Source organism: Rhea americana, unplaced genomic scaffold, assembly GCF_003343005.1.
Source record: "Rhea americana isolate MKP2758 unplaced genomic scaffold, rheAme1 scaffold_203, whole genome shotgun sequence".
Classification (NCBI taxonomy): domain Eukaryota; kingdom Metazoa; phylum Chordata; class Aves; order Rheiformes; family Rheidae; genus Rhea; species Rhea americana.
Genome location: NW_028186184.1, coordinates 44071 through 61337, shown reverse-complemented (window position 1 = coordinate 61337; position 17267 = coordinate 44071). Strand labels below are relative to the sequence as shown.

The window sequence follows — 17267 nt, the reverse complement described above, 5'->3', positions numbered from 1 at the left end:
GACTGCATGTACAGTCTTCAATCATTGACTAAAACATCAACTCATTTCAAAGCTACTGGTATTTTTTTTTGGCTGTTGTTACTAAAATAGAAGCAATTCTTAGAGACAGCCTGCRCAACAAGTCAATTCAAACAGTGAACTCCTTGGAGTTTCAACAGCACTGAATTTTAATCTTTACCTTCACATTATCTGTGATGTTTAAGAACTACAGATGCTTAAGAACTATACTCTGAGAAGAAAAGAAATCCTCAGACAGCACTGCCCAGAAAACAACACCAATAAAGGCAGCCCGCTCCCAATACTGCTGGGATGCTTTCAAACCTGGACTTCTGATAAAAGATGAAGATCTATTCCTTGGGATTGGGAAAAGTTTGGCACTGGTAATGCCTAACTTGGGAGTGGGAGAACAAAGACAGAGCAGCTGTCACATTCCCTACCGACTCTTGCCGCAGAGAGGCACAGCTGGTAATCCACATCTTAGCTGGGCCACAGACAAGAGAAATGGAAGTGGAGGAGGGTGGAAAGCAAAGAATTCTTAGCCCTTAGGAACTGACATACCAAGTCTCCTTCCTTCTCCCCTAAAATTATTACCTGCCTAAAAATAGCCGCTTTGAAACTAAGATTTGCTTAATCCTTCCATGACAAGATATATACAATAATTCAGCTGGAAAAGATGATGTTAAAAAAAAAACACACACAGAAAAAAGCACTTAGAGTGCTGCAGCATTTCTGCTCATTCTCTTTGTATCCTTTTTTTTGGAACAGGTAAATGATTTGGCAAGGAGCTCACCAGAAAAATGAAGCTGAAGCTATACAGTGAGCTGTTACATCCAGCCACTCAAAGCATCTGAGGATCCTGCAGGAGGAATGCAGGCACTCTGCTTGGTAAGTGACAAATGGGGCATATGCAGAGCTAATGCCACCATTCAAGTACCTATGTTCACAGACATGAACCAGACAGGAACATACCAAYCCATGCACACCACGCTCAGAGAAATTAACTGAGATTAAGTGATGTTCTAAAGGAACTGTCTCAAAATTAGATTTCAGAAAACAATGAAACTATTTTCTCAGTTTGCTTTTGCTCATGTTTTATTATCAGGCTATGTTTTTTAATTCTTTTAGCCAGTCACCTCATTCCATTCACACGTTATCATCACTTGCAATCCGTGTCACCTAATAGTTCCTGCAGAAACACAAAACTGAAAACCTTAGACCACACTGAGATTAAAGCAAGCATTTCAGTAGTACTAGCTTTAACATACTGCTACCCAAACTAAAGCAGCACTGAAATACTTTTTTGTACCTCCATCACTGTTTCCTTCTTCTGTTATGATATCCAAGAGTCTCTCAAAGGCATTTTCAAAGGCAACAATCTTCTGAATGGCTGCATTACTTTTTGTCAATTGCTGTAACAATAAGACTCCCTAGAGGGATGGTGGGGAGAAGCAATTAAACTTAGTTTTATTAGAAGAACGTAAGTTTTTAAAAATCATTTCAGGAGGATGCTACATAAGCAACACTGGCCAGAATCACAGTACATAACTCTAGGTCTCTGCAGTTCAGCACATGCTACAAAACCCACCATGGACACCACAGAAGACATATGCCTCAGTGTACTTCAGCGGACAAGCATAGTACTACTAAGACAGACACTAAATAATTATATAAAAAGAAAATCTTATTATAGAAGATATGAAGTGCTTTAACAGAAAATTGAGATTTTGGAGGGAAAAAGGAAGAACAGAAGTRGACCTGACAGAAGGCTGACAAAGATCAAGTGACAGTAGTCTAGAAAATGGCCAATGGCCAACGCTTGCATCAAATACACAGTAACAACTTGYTGAAGTTCTCATAATTGTGATGAGATGCACAACAACAGCTTCAAACTCAGCTACAGGCTGAAATACTTCCAATTAGAAACCATGCTTTCTTCACATGCATTCACTTAACTTCATCCAAATTCTGCACAGGCACTCAGCTACTTAATTGACAGACGCTAATTATGAAGACAGTAAACGGTCTTTGTTCTGTACTTACATCATTTCGTATAACTTCCCTAGAGTCTGCTAGTAAATCCATGAGCCTTGAAACACCTGCAAAAAATGTAATTAAAAAAAAAATCAGCACAAAAGCAGAGTTTTTTCCCACACTACAGGTCATTAAAACACTTTCCTAAAGACTCCTCTGGCCTTCTGCCATGTTTTTTTGTTGAGCTTCCTATTTCAAGTTCATCAACAGTAAGCTGAACCACTTACCCATAGGGCTGACAAGAATGATCTGTTGCACCTGAGGTCCTTGCTGCTTTAAAAGAGATGTAAGTAGTTTTACTCCAGGCCAGCGAACATGGAAGTCAAATTCCTGCAAAGATGGAGAGGAGCACATTAAATAACAAAATTCTCAGTATTCAATTTTCTCCTGTAGATGTAAGTTAAGAATAGAAACCAAACTGGTAAGTGCCTGCAGGACAATTTATTTTCTCACTCATCCTATGCATATGAACAGCAAGCCAAAATACTGTCCTATTCTAGGGTTCTTTCCATTTCATCAATAACATGAACCAGCAGTTCGTTTTCCTGACTTCCCTCAGGGATAGCTTCCCTAGMTATCTTTTCTTCCTAAAAACTAGTAAGCTCTACCCTCCAGGGATCAACCCTGACTACCCAGAAATCTAAGAAAAAAAAAAAAAAAAGAGGATCTTTTGTATCTTCTTCACATTCCCAACAAGTAACAGCAGCTTCCCTGTTCAAGATGGGTCTCATCAAGATAAAACCCAACAGCTCATGTCTGTGGACAGGACAGGCTTTGATCAACCACGAGAAAACTGCAGCCTCCACAGGTCAGCTTCAACTCAGMTAGTGACTAGACCTAAGTCTCAAATGAGTCATCTCAGAGTTTTTTGTACTTCTAACCCCATTTTAAAGAATCACCTTGAAGCCACTAATATACAAATAAGACAAGCTATCTTACTTTAATTGTCTCTTCCTAGTCACAAGGGAAAGTTCTGAATGTGTGCCAGCTCTTACTGAGTACCCCATCTCAGGGCAGTGGCCAAAAGTCTTAACACTAATTGCTGTAACAACAGAGAGGCACTACCTAAACAATTTCCTGACTATTCAAACAAATAGTCCTCCATTTCAGGAAGAGCTTTATAAACTATTTTTCACAGTGCAAACCCTGAATTGCATGTTACTGCAAGCAAGCAGAATGCCAAACTATTACCTCTGGAGAGAAGAAGAACAGATGACCCAGAAAACATTGCACGCTTTCAGATTTCCAGTCATGCTGTGCAATTCTATCACACAGCAGTTTGTGTGCAACTGCACCCTAAGCCAGGTTCAACAGCTGCACAGCTCCACCTATTTTTAGGACAGGTTTTTTTAGGACTTGCTGTTTTAAAGTAAAAAAAAAAAATAATTACATATATATGTTTGGATCATTAAAAATGGAATGAAGTTGCTGAGTAAGGTCYTAATCTAACTTAAAAGATACATGAGTCAGGTATATCCTGGATGTTCCAACTGTACCCATTGCATTTATGCATCTTGAAAGTACCCTTTAAATCAAATTTTCTCATTCAGAATGTAGTTTTGTAGGACTGTCAACCACAAACAGAATTCATTCATTCATGACCTTGGTTCTTGGTTCAGCTGCTGCAAATGACTAGTTCTTGTGAAGACCATTAGGATCTTATTTAACACTTGCACTAACTGTAGTCATSAAAACTGTATTGAATTGTCTATCTACTGAGGATGAAATTCAGCATGCAAGGATTTAAGCCTCAGATATACTGACAATTACTTAATAAAACTGAAAGCCTGATATAAGTTATAGACAGGAAAGAATGGAAGAGGTTCCTTTTACTGCAGACAGACAACAGGGGGAAAAACCCACAGATTCATGTGGCTCTTCTTCCTTAAAGTACAACAATATTCTCAGTTTGGAAACAAAATACAAACAATTAAGAGCAAACAAGCAGTTAGTGAGGAAAAAACACTGAAAGTTAGAAAGTATCAGGATATCATTGTAAACAGCCTTGCAGAAAGCAATCACCTTTCCTACTTGAACTGAACCTCAACTGACATTACCATCACATTCGCATTGAATGATCACCTGTTAAATTATCCTAGCATGAGAGACGAGAGGTACCCTTTGTGGAACAGTACTTTTTACTGTATCTAATCACATATCTAAAACTCCTTCCATTCTTTCTTGCTTGAAAAGTAACACAAATGGCCTTCGTCCTGGTTGCCTTCTTCACTGTGAGCTCCAAACCCACGTGTGCTAACGAGGCTGAGAATACTTGACAAACAACTACACTTCACCAAAAAGGCAAAATCGTAGCTTCATCCATTAGGATAAGCTCACCAGGCAACACTACGTATGCTTCAGTATTCCACACGCAATGCAGTTACTCACCTCCACAAGGGTTAGCAAGAGCGTGACATTCTCTTGCTGTTTAATGAAAATCTCTGTGAACTGACTTCCCAAGTCATCAACTTGTTTTGGTAGATTTTCTTCTGTAACAATCAAAAACAATACATTACAATATACCATTAGAAGAAATGCAGTTAGTTGTGGGTTACAGTCTGACTACATTAGGGCCATTGAGGGCAAAAAAAGGTTCAGATAATCACTGTTACAGTGTTAGTAAGTGTAACTTGTTTTCAAATCAAACACTGCAACAAGCTGTGCACCAACAGCAACAGATAGAGAAAACCTATGTTATTACAAAGATAGTATTTCTAACCAAAGAGCTGCAGTATTCTAAAAACAGAACCAAGAATCTACCAAATAAACCCAAATCAGTTTTCAAGCAAAATATATATATATATATACACACACTATTTCCATTAATCATACACATTCACAGCTCATTACTCCAATTGCCTGTTACAGATAAAACACCAAGCATGCTCTAAAGTGACTGAAGAGTTCAGAGAGAAAAGGAGAACCCTCACTTTCAAATAAGGAGCAGAAAGCCTCAATGATTCAATGTTTGCACACAGCTGATTTTGAACTTCATCATAAGGACTATTCACTACTCTTTGCAAAGCCAAAGTACATTTCGTTCCCCACCAACCCATTCGGCATGAAACAACCTAGGCTAAGTGGTTCAAGCATCTCATTTACTTATTTTCATTTAGGAATAGGAAGGAAACCTAAATATCAACAAGAGTAGTTTTGAAACAGTTAGTATCAAAACCTCTCAATATTGGAATCTGAATTAATTTCACAAATCAGATAACTCATTCATTCTGTTACCTATTCTTTAATCGTACGGAATTTAGATAATACATCAATTTGGTCTTATACAATTCTTTAATGCATCATTGCACAGACAGACAAATGCAAAAGTATCACACAAGAAAACAGAATAGAAACCACGTCCATGCACTACTGTCATTTTTCTGGTTAGTGAAAACAAAGATATTTCAGGAAAACAATCATATTTAGGTGCTACTAGTTGAGATAATTAAGTAATTGTCCACTGAAAAACTGCTGCTAAGAGAGAGTAAATCAAAGAGAGGTTTACATTATCATTTTTGACAGAAAACTCATTTTGTTTAACTCCATTATGGTTTTGAGACCTTTGCTTTTCAACTGATTATCAGTAGTTCAAACCTAATCCTGCTCAACAGCAGCAGAAATTCAGTCCTACATAACACCAGTGATGACCTATATGAAGCGAATGCCTCCTTGAATTTAAAAATAGGCTGGTACCATGCTTGGTGACGTTTCCACAAGCTTTTTCACAGCACCATAGAAAATCAAAGGGCTAAACACATGAAAATTAATCACTAGGGAAGTGACACACAGGACACATCCACTCACATATCCAACTCCAGCTACACATCCTTCTCCCTACAGAGCTTCCTCTCTCCACTCTCAGAACAACTTCCTTCTTTGCTCCCTCATTTCTGCACAATCTCAAAGCCATTCCTGTCCCACTGAGCATGCCATCACCTAACCAGGCTCTACTGTATGTTTACTCCTGCCAAAGTCCATTAGAAAGTCAAGGTCAAGACTTCACTTAAGAGCTGCAGTGAAGACAGTGATCACCTTCTAAATCAGGGTACCCTACAAATGACCCAAATGTGCACGCAGCACTTCAACACCATCCCACGTTAACTGATGAAGGCACAAGCCTAAGAATAGCTTGCAGCAAAATAAAGAGATACTTGGTAAAACTAAAGTACTTTGAGCTAAATCCAAACGTCTCTTTTGGGTCACTGAAAGCACAAGAGGATTTTTATCTTTAACTGCAGAATTCACAGCCTTATCAAAGGTTCACTAACAAACTCTTGATAACAAAGCAGCTATAAGCAGGGTCAAAGACCGCCCATAATCTTGAAGCTCTGCACCTTGTTAGGGGTATGGCAGAACTAACAAATGAAAGGAGGCTACCATAAAAAAAATTTCTTCCATTGGTACCAAGAAAATAATTTCAGTTCTACCAATCCAGCTTTCTTTCAAGTCCAGATGTTTGCTATGCTGATTCACTACCAGCTACCAACTTGAAACTTTTTTTTTTTTTTTTAAAGGACTACCAATAGAGGAAAGAGGAGTTTATTTGGTCTTGTTACATACAAAAAGCACTTTTTTATATATATATAAAGGTTCAGATTAAAGTATTTCACTTGGAATTTGCCACAAACTGTGACTGCATATCTTGTCCTTTATTCAAGCTCAATTTACAAGTAGTGTTTCAATTTTGGATTACTTTTGATTTCAATCCTTGTTCTTACACAAATTCTAGGTGCCAAGACAAAAAAAAGAAATAATCAAAACTTTCACAGCCCTTTACAAGCTTGTCAGGGCTTTTGTTTATTCCAAGAGCTTGATTTTAGTTCAGGAAGTTTTGGATTCTTCTATAAGGGATCCTAATTTAAGTTGTCACATCTTTTTAACTCTTCATTTTTCCTACCAGCCTCCTTCTTCTACTAAACTGAAAACAGAAAATTAAGGAGGGGCAAGATGAAAGAAAAAGGTAAAGCCAAAGTGAAATTGCATCTTCTACTTTACGTATGGATACATCATAGATCTTACATTCCCGACAGAAGTCAGGTTCTCTCTTAACATCTACATATTCGTACTGCCCCAAAGAAGGGAAARACTTCCATTTAAAATTAGCTCTTGATGATTCACCAACATTCAGCATTGCAAACTAATATTAAAGATTAAAGTCAACATTTTAAATGCATTTGGATAAAAATCAGTTTAAAAAATTTGACATACAAAGCTTTAGTGGCACACTTATGGTGTAAGTGAACACTCTTAACATGCATTGCTTATAAGAGACACTGTGAAGAACTTTAAGTTCTGCGTACGACTTGAGTCAAATTCCTGAAGGCTTCTTCCCAAGAAGAGGAACTCTGTGCACCCCCCTCTGCCCATCAAAATCCTACCAGCACCAAGGCTGCATGCACAATTTCATGACATAATATACAAGAATTTATCATAATTAAAATCTCAGGAGATCTGCTGACATTCAACATGTCCAAGTTGCACGAAAACTGTCTAATCAAACACAAATGATATTAGGAAGATACAAGATACTTGAGCTCTAAAACAAATTTTTATTTCAGAGCAGATTGCAAGAAGCCTTCCCTAACCTTCACTATAAGTCTTTACAGCGTCCTTGTAAACAGCAGAAAGGGTTATGGGTGTGAACAGCAACATTAAGACTAAAATTAAGTGCCTAATGTATTTAATATAAGTAAAGGTTCTTTTACCTTCAGAATCATCTGTCAAAGCAGATAAAAGAAAAAGAGAAAGAGAAACATTCACAGACTTTCCAAACAGCACAATCAATAGTAGCATAAGCTCAGATTTCCTAAGCAGTCATCATAGCTTTCTGAAGCAAAAATGACTACTAGAGGTATTTCTCATAGAAACAACTCAGCAGAACAACGTCTTATTTTAACAACACTGGTGATATCACATACACAACTCACACCAGTCAATTCCTTGCTCAAGAAAGTGCTAATAACATGCTTGTGAAGAGTCCTGAATCACAGCCTCTACTGAGCGCCTGCCTTCACCAGTACTGTTTATTTGTGCTAAACACCAGCACTGTGAAACTCTGATCTTATTCAAAACCTATTTCAATGTCAGGCAACTGTATAAACAGGGAAAAGGGGAGCAAATAAGCAAAGCAATAAAGCATCAATCTAAGAGATAGTTAAGTACAACATATCATTGGAGGGACTTCAGCCTGCAAGTCTTTCTTGCAACAACATAGGGTGAGAAACAAACAATTCTCGAAGGATCAGTGAAAGCACCTATGGCACGATGTGATGCCAACATACTGGTCAACCCTTAGCTACTTTCCCTTGAGGATATCTATCACTTGTTTAAGCATCCTTTGAAGAAGGATTTGGGGATAAATATTTCAGGCAAGAGACTGAAACTCTACAGGTAGTATGTCCTCACATTTTGGAAGCCAAAAACGAGAAAATTCTGCCCTTTCAGAGGAGTGTTTACACTCCCAATACATATCATGCAAACTAGGAACGCAATACAAGGGCTGTCAAGGACTACTAAGCCTCGAGGTCCACACCAGAGGCAAGATGCTATGAATCCAGATATTGAGCATGCCAGAGATTTTTGAAAACACTGTTGTCAGACTTTCTCCCCATCTGAAATGTAGTTTGCTTATGCTATATTCATGCTTAGCCCAAGACTTCCAACCTTATTTTGACAGACTAGTATAATACATTTTCAAGTTGATTCACATAAAGGCAGAACGCACGTGCTACAAGCCTTTTTGTTTGCCTTTGAGGTTTTCCTCTTAAAAACGTTAAAAAGCATGCCTCTGACTCTTTAACTTAGATTTCTAGTTTAAACATTGATCAGGCCAAAATTTGATTTGTAAATAAGAACAGAGGTAGTTTTCCAAATACCACCTGCAACAAGACACAAGAAAAATGCCAAAAAGCTTAACTGAATCCTGCAGTTTGCTTTACTGCACAGCTTGCTTCAGTTTATCAGCTAGTTACCCTTCTGGAAGAGCTACCTCCTTGCCTGTGCGATTGTAACAAATACCTGGTGTCTACGTTTCCCAGCCCTGAGAGCAAGTGCACAGAAGGTCAGCACGCTTTAGACTTGGCTCTCTGATCTCTAAGCTTCCTCCCAAACTGCTGCTTGTGTTGCCCTTAGCTAGATCCCATCCCTAGTCTCGTCACATGCCCACAATGCTAAGACCAAGAGAACTTGGGCTGTCCTGCCCTCCTCACCATTCATCCTCTGAGAGCCTGAAATTATAATAATCAACAGCTGTTTCATTCATCAGAAGCAGCTGGCTCTTCCTCAGTCTGGGCACTCACAACTCCAATACATGTATTTAACTTTAAGAACATTCTCTTTGCACAAGCCTAATTTGGGTAACTACTACCATTTTCTCTACAGTGTTGATAAGAAGTTCTTATTAACAGCTTTAGCATTGTGCCATTGGCCTTTGAGACCAGTGGCTATTTGAGAGAGACCCTTAAAAACAAACTCAAGGCTGGAAGGAGAGGAAGGAGACATCACTTCTTTCTCATCATCCAATATCTATTTCAAACAGCCTTGACTATAGGCTAGTCTAATTAGTCTCTGTGCTGCCCTTAAGGTGTCAGAGTAATACTAGGCCTCTTGAAATAATTTTTAAAACATAGATGTTTAAATGTCTGTTTCCACATTCGATTATTCAGGGAAGGAAAGGAAGAGCATTGTTTTCTAAAAAGCTGCTTCAGGGCTAGCAAACAGCCACTTTATCATAGGCACCCAAAGTTTCATCTCTTGGTATCGTTGTTAAATCAGAAAGAAGTGTCCCATTTTACAGAAAGAGACAGAACTGTCATTTTCAAATAGCAAGATGACTCAATTCTTTATTTACAAAGAAGAGTTATGCCGCTCCAACTGGCTGCTGTTCACAAAACATACTTCTAAAAGTGAATGACTAAGACAACCCAGTATTACTTTAATGCAGACTACACAATTTCTTGCTGCACAACAATAAGGGAGTCTCACTATTAGTAAATCACACATTATTAGTTTAAAATTTGAACAAAGCTATCAAGGAAAGCCTCCCCAGAGTTAATAAAACTTATTACCAAGAGCTTACCTTGTTCCTCCTCTTCAAGGTCATTCGATATTACATTGTAGAGAGTGTCCAAAGCATAGCCAATTATTTCAGAATCTGAACTGCGAATAGAAGAACCACTTTAATGATTTATTTAGTTCCAACTTCTCTTACAGTTTATGCTTTATAAGATCGCTTTTCCACACGGGCAGCTCTCTTTGCAGCATTACAGAAATTAAGAAGGACTGATGTTAACATATTTTATAATATCGCGTTTTTACCAACCATGAGTTCTCTGGTCTCTAAATGAAGTCAAACTATTTCTCCTAGGTGCCTTCCCTCAGGTGGCGACATCCAGAAAGTTTGGTGACACAACAAAAACCACAGGAAGTTTCGCTCTAAGTGTCTTGCATTTCCCAAGTCACTCCTCCTAACCTGCTCCTCAGTTATAGAAGACACCCCTCTAGGAGGGACTCAGCCCTATTCCCAGAACATCATTCAAGGAGGCTGCAAACAAGCTGCAGCACTTTGGCACGGTCACAGGAAAGACCCCACTGGCTACCTCACCAGCCCGAAGCACATCCCCCATTCTAGTGCTCTACTGGAATGCAAAAACCATAGACCTGGCTTCGACTGAACAGGCCAATCTAAATGCCACCAACTCCAACTACACCCAGCAATTAAGAGCTTTTGAATTGCTAACCTCCCCTAGAAGCTACTGGACAGCCAATCTAACCCCAAAATATCAGTTCACTTGCTTACATCAAGACTCTTTTCTTAATAAGCCAGTCCCAGGTCTGACAGAGGAAACCTATTTCTTCTGCATTAGTTTCTTCTATGTTACAAAGCCTGAACAATCTGTGAATCCTAAGCTACAACATAACAGCAGTACAAGAGTTCCTCCTTTTGAGGTGAAAAAAAATATAATCATTTTTGCCACTTGCTAGTTTCCTCATAAACCAGATGACTATGGAAGCATAGCTGGTCAAACAGGCACACAGAGGAAGGCACCTCCGCAGTGCAAACAGATAAACCAAACCCACCCTTTTCAGGTCTCAGCCAAAGAGCAGAAGAGCACACAGTCAAAGCAGGACCTCTCGTTCAAATTTCTATGCTGCTAATTCTGCTTTTGCTAATCTCCATAGCATAMAATGCTAGGCTTCCACACAAAAGATAACTTGCTTTTTGAGGAGCTAGAGGCTAGTTCATAGCAAAGGTCTAAAGACAGCTTGCCTAACATGCAGTCTTAAAAGCCAAGCCCTACTAGACTGCTAATTAAAGACAACAGACCTATAGTAGTTGTTGCAACCAGGAAAACCCAAACTGCCCTCCAGTGAACCACTGAGCAGAATGGAGCAACCCATACCTAMATTTCTTTTATCACTATAGCAAGGGCTTTAGAGAGCTCTCAAAGTGACACATGACCTCCTTTTCTAAGACCTGCACACCAAATCAAAAGCTGAACAAGGCTGGAAGTATCAGGTCTCAGTTCAATTTCTTCTTTCGCTTCAGGTTTTAAACTGAACACTTCCCCTGCCGTTGTCCTCTCAGGACACACACTTATCAGCTTATCCCCCAGTGTACATCACACAACTTGTACCAAGTGCTTTTGATTTGGGCTATAATGGAAAYAGAAAAAAAATCCTCCTCCAGTAAACTGTTATTCAAAGCAAGTAAAGGAAGCCTTTAGTCTATTTAAAGGTTCTCATCCAACRGGTATGCTCAAAGTTCCTAACAGGATGTTTTCCATTTTACCTTTACCATAATTTTAGTTCTGGGACAAACAATACTACAAATCCTACATTTTCATTTAACTGCAACAATTACACATCTGAAAAACACACAGAAATGCATCCTGCAGGCTAAAAAAACAGCATTGCTWTTCCTTTCCTTCCCTCTGCCAGGAAAATCCCAGTAGCTAAAAAATAAGTACTACATCTCATATAAACCTATAAAAAGCAGGCCTTTGTCTTTTCTTGGAGGGAGAGGAACACTGTGCAGCTTCTGGTCTGTCAAGAAAGTCACCACTCAAAAATTAGATTTGTAGTCTCTCACGTGTCCATAAAAGATGTAATCTTTCTGCAATGCAATTATCCAGCACAAGCCATCTGAGGCATTTTCCCTCTGCTACTTGTGCTTATACATGGAACTCTACCAAAATGTCAGGGCAGCAGTGCATGAGTTCACAAACAATAGCAGAGCAAAATTATATGGAAGTCAAAGCATCCATGTATCACCCTGCCTAGCCCGAGMGCCTCAAAAAGCTTTCACCTCCTTTTCAAAAATGAAGGCAGCTCACTGTTAGAATACAGATAAGATTTGTATTTGCTGCCAAATAGAAACACTCAGCTTCCTCATGCTCTATCAAGTCAGCAGCAAAAAGTCTGCCTATAGAGGACCACACTTTTCCCCCTGAAATTTCAACTCATAGAAGAGTGATCTAAAGAGATAAGGATGAAGGCATCTTACCTCTCACAAAAGTTTTAATGAAAAGCRTATCAACTCTGAACATATAAAAATGACAGCACATAAATGACTGATACYTGTGCATTAACTCAATAGTTATGAAAAAATACATATTTGATTTCTATTAGTCTACCTTTACACCATTCTTTTCTAATAAGTTTCAAATGATTAGCAGCGTCACACTGAATTTTTGAAAAATACCTTATATTAGATAAGTAAAAGTCAAGAAGTTAAGAAAGATCACATTCAGTTTTCATTCTGGTGCCTTCTCCCAAACCAACGGTTAAGTGGTACTGGCATATTTACAGTCAATGCCAAATTATTTTTAAAATCCCAGGTGGGATGTGGCAATATCTAGACAGCAAGTCAAGAGAAGAAATTTTTTTTTCTAGTAGATCACTGTTTCTACTTCATATTTCAAAATGAACACGTGGTTAAAGAACACTAGTTGTGTGAGAGTTTGCATCTGCAGCATTTAAAGGCTGCCTCAGGAATGTTATTAGACTCCAGGATGGCTGATGTGCATAGCTGAAAAACTACTGGAAAAAAWATATATATATATGTATATATAGTTTTCTACAGAATATCATTAAGTGCTCATATCTCACATGAGCAGGAGACTAAGTTTAAGGCAGTCTACAAGGAAACCATATGATGAGTGGAACAACACATGCATCTCTGTTCTAGGATAAAGGCAGCTGTAAGAAGTAGAAGCTGCTATTAGCAACTGTGTAAGATCTGAGGATAGAAATAAGAACCAGACACAAGAAGCACTCACCATTTCAGTATATCCACCATGTAAACCAGCCCCTTTTCCTACCAAGGTTTGAAGATGAAATTTTAATTGCCTCTCACTTTGCACTATCAACTTCAGAATTAAGAAAGTACCAGTGTGACTTGCACAGACCTAAAGAGAAACACAATTCACTAAAAGGAAAGTAATCATCACAGAAAAGAGGCTGCAAAYGAGAGTAAAGAAAAAGTACTATGGAGCTGATGCACTGCTACTCCTTATCTCATCAGCTTTCCAAGAAAACAACAATTGATTCACCAAAATCAGGAGATAAACTGGAGATAAAGATGCCTCTCCCACCCTTTTCTTTTTTAAACTCAAGGGCTATATGAATAATAGGTAACATAATTTACAGGAAAAAGATCTGCTTTATGCTTGGTCAAGAAGATCTTTGAGCCAACTGATCTTTAGATTAGATAGCAATTTCACAACGAGCTCACACTGGGAAGTAACCATCTCTTACCAGCAAAGTTGCTTCCATTTTTCATACTGCTCTTATGTATTCCAGCAGGAAAAATGCCACTGAAGAAATAACTCTCATACACCTTGACCTACTTAATTTTTTGTAAATGCGTAACAGCAAAACACGCTTGCACTTGTCACTAGTCTCGCCCTCATTATGACAGTACTTTGTAAACCAGCTTTCCATTCCACAGACTCTCCTGATTCAGTGACCCATGCCTGTTGGCTCTTCACTAATAATTCTCTCTTGCCTCACCTGATACAGCCCAGTAAAGCTTTGTTTCTACTCAGCTGGGACCTAGAGGGGAATTCCATGAGTCATGATCACATTCAGGTGCAGAGAAAACACTGAAACTACAGGCATATGCTCAGGACAACAAGCAGACAGGAGCATAACATCCCCAATCACCCACCACCTTCAGGAGATTACAACCATCAACAGCTTCATGGCAAAAAAGCTTTAACTCCAGAGCTCAGTCCCCCATCTTCAGGCCAATCTAACAGTCACTGTAAAAGCAATATTCTCATAAAGCTAAGTTACAGGAAAAAGTTCATTCTTCAAGCTCAGCATACTATTTTCATGGTCCTTTCATTCTTTTTCTAATCAAATCAGATTTACTGTAATTTCAAACTTCAAAACAGMAGTCAAGATACAGGACCAGCTCACACAAGTCACTCGCATAAATACAGTGACATGTAAAAAGACAACAGGAGTCAATTCTATTGACTCCTATTTTTTCTGAAGCTGGTTCAAGTATTCTTAAAAATAGTATTTGTTAAGGCAAAAAAAAAAGAAAAACAAAACATACAAAGTAAGCATTTTGCACTTCTGCACAAAGGTTCAGGACACCTTGAGGGGACAATGGAAAAGTCCAAAGATTACAGGTAAAGGAACAAACTCAGATGCTGATGACACCACAACAGCACTGTCCTAGGTCAGACCATCATTCCCACAGTTCAATATGCCAATTTCATCAGGCATCAGGGACAGATCAGCCTCTGACTCATTCATCACCTCGTTTTTTTTTCCAATATGAACTGGCACTGATTTATCTCACCACAATGGCAAGAATATCTAAAGCCTTAGCTCTACAATCAGTGATACCAAATAGCCTGCACACCTGCCTCACAAATAGTCTCAGCACAAACAACACACACATGAGACTGATCAGAAGCAGAGCCTACAGCTACTCCTCTCACAGATCAGCCAAAGCAGGCAGTATATAGGCCAGCTGATATGCTAGTCCACTACAAAACTTGCAATGGGAAATTAAGCTATCAGTGCATTTTGGAAGCCTAAAAAAACAAACAAACAAACAAAAAAAAAAAAAAAACAAACTCAAAACCTAGAAAGCACCACAGTGTATTTAATGCTTGTTGAGCTGCAGCCCATATCACCCAACACATCCAAGCAGAGCTCCAGCACATACACATTCTAAGAGAGCAGAMAAAAACCTTTAGATCATAACATGAAGGGTTCCATTTACCATCTCAAAGGAAAGGAAATCAGTAGAGCCCCACCTCCCTCCTCGAAGTTCAGGTCTGGCCTCAGGAACAGATAAGTGGATGAAAACAGGTTCCTTGACCTAATTTAATGAAGGGCTTCCCCTTCAGGTGAGTGACTAACAATTACTCCTGTAACATCCCTTTGATTGTTTTCATCATACAAGTTCTATGCAGCCCACAGATTCAGCTTTAACTGCAGGTGAGATAGAAATAAAATGGACTCTTTCAGACACAAGTTTCATACCTTCTTCCCAGCTGGTGTAATTGGCGAGCAAGCAAAGGCAGCAAGGGCCTTCWGTTAGTCACTGAAGGGTTTCTTTTCCTGCATAAGCCTGTGGAGCAATATGCTGCCATTACATAGACTCATGAGGCCTCGTTCTGGACACTCACCTGCTGTCTGCCTAGTTTTTGTTCATCTAAACATAGCAGGATGGCATCCTGCTCCACCTGCATTCACATACAAGTGTTCTGTATATGCACTTGTAACCTGCCCCCTTTTTACCACAGGCTTATGTTCTAGTCCAGACTGAAAAATACACTTGCCTACCTAAGCATCAGCAACAAGCAGCATGTTATATAACGAGTACTGCAAACAGTTTTCAAGTTGCAACATGTGGTACTATCAAGTACAGTAATGCAATCAATTGCACAAGGATATGGACAAAGCTGTTTTAACTCCTACATTGCATAAATATTATCTCTAATCCACAAAATATATTCAGATTGGAGTAGTTTGTCCTGATAGCAGCCCTTTCTACATCAATAGACTATAGCTCCATTTACTCCAACCCTTTAATATAAGGGCCTGCATTATTCCTCATGACAACTATTCTACCAATTCACTTAAAGACAAACATCTCAGGAAAATCAAATTTGCTGATTTGATTAATTTAATTTTGTCAAATCCACTTTTTGTCATATTAACATGTTGATTTGGGTGGTTCAAACACCTTTTTGAGTTAACTTTGTAACTTTGGATTTAAGTTTCAGCTGTTCCACATACAGCAGAGAGCGACCACTTACAAGCACTGAGGTGCACCTCAGTACCCTCACTATCTTAGGGCTAGTTTGCATCATTTCTGCTCCTTTCACCACTGGAAATGGGCTGATGCAGCTTTATCATCATAAAAAGTTACTGCAACTGAATAGTCACTAATTAGAAATCAAGTTCGTATTCTCATTACATAAGTTAAAGAATTCAGAAAAAAAAAAGATCACAGTGGTCAATTTCAGTGGGAGTTATCACCTGGAGCTCGCTATCAGAAGCTAGCAACATGCTTACCGGTCTGTCTGAAGAACATGGATAAGATGTTCCATAGCCTGTATGCCTACTTCCAATCGRTATTTCTATTTGGAAAAAAGAATTAGCAGTTATTAAGAAAATTCAGAAAAAAAGTTAACAGAATTCACAGTCTAACACAACTGTCAAATTAAGCTTTTTAAAAACTACACTACAAGAGTATTATATAGTGTAAAAAGTCTGTAGGAATTTAGGTACTTACCTTAGATAGCGATTTAAGAGCACGTACGGCATCCCTTCGGTCATCCAACAACGTAGAAGAAGCTACTCGATCGCATAGCTTCTGGATCTGCAAATACACAGGGCGCATTTGCGTTAAGAAGGCAGCGCGATGTAGTTTTGGAACAGCGCTCCAGAAAACACCGCCCGGTCTCCGAAAGAACATCAGACAGCTGCTAGCTCCCGCAGCCCGACCGGCTCGTCTCAGCAGAGCAGCACCGCGCACGGACGACGCCGTTAGAGCGCCCCAGGCAGACCAGCGATCCCGAGGGCTTCGGGAAGACGAACAGAAGCTCCTAGGGCCGATCCGACCGGGACGCGGCGGGCGAGGTTTCTCGACCGGCTGCGCTCCTTCGACGCAGCCGCAGCTGCTCGCCTGGCAGCTCCCAGCCGGCGGCGACGCGCCGCTCCCCGGCCCGCCCGGCGGGGCCCGCCCGGCCTCCCTCCCCGCCGGG

At 39.5% G+C, this 17267-nt stretch overlaps 1 protein-coding gene across 3 annotated transcripts in view; it reads right to left on the bottom strand.

Annotated features, from left to right (window-relative positions):
- USO1 (USO1 vesicle transport factor) overlaps positions 1-16918 on the bottom strand; it is a 37714-nt gene extending 20796 nt beyond the window's left edge. For all 3 annotated transcript variants that reach the window (XM_085304091.1, XM_085304094.1, XM_085304092.1), the window contains exons 1-7: positions 16796-16918; positions 16576-16640; positions 10109-10188; positions 4420-4520; positions 2259-2361; positions 2041-2096; positions 1307-1427 (exon numbers count right to left, since the gene is read on the bottom strand). In XM_085304091.1, the coding sequence (XP_085160217.1) occupies positions 1307-1427; positions 2041-2096; positions 2259-2361; positions 4420-4520; positions 10109-10188; positions 16576-16640; positions 16796-16903 (634 nt within the window). In that variant the 5' untranslated portion in view covers positions 16904-16918. The remainder of the gene's footprint in view (positions 1-1306; positions 1428-2040; positions 2097-2258; positions 2362-4419; positions 4521-10108; positions 10189-16575; positions 16641-16795) is intronic.
- Between the last annotated feature and the right edge of the window lie 349 nt (positions 16919-17267).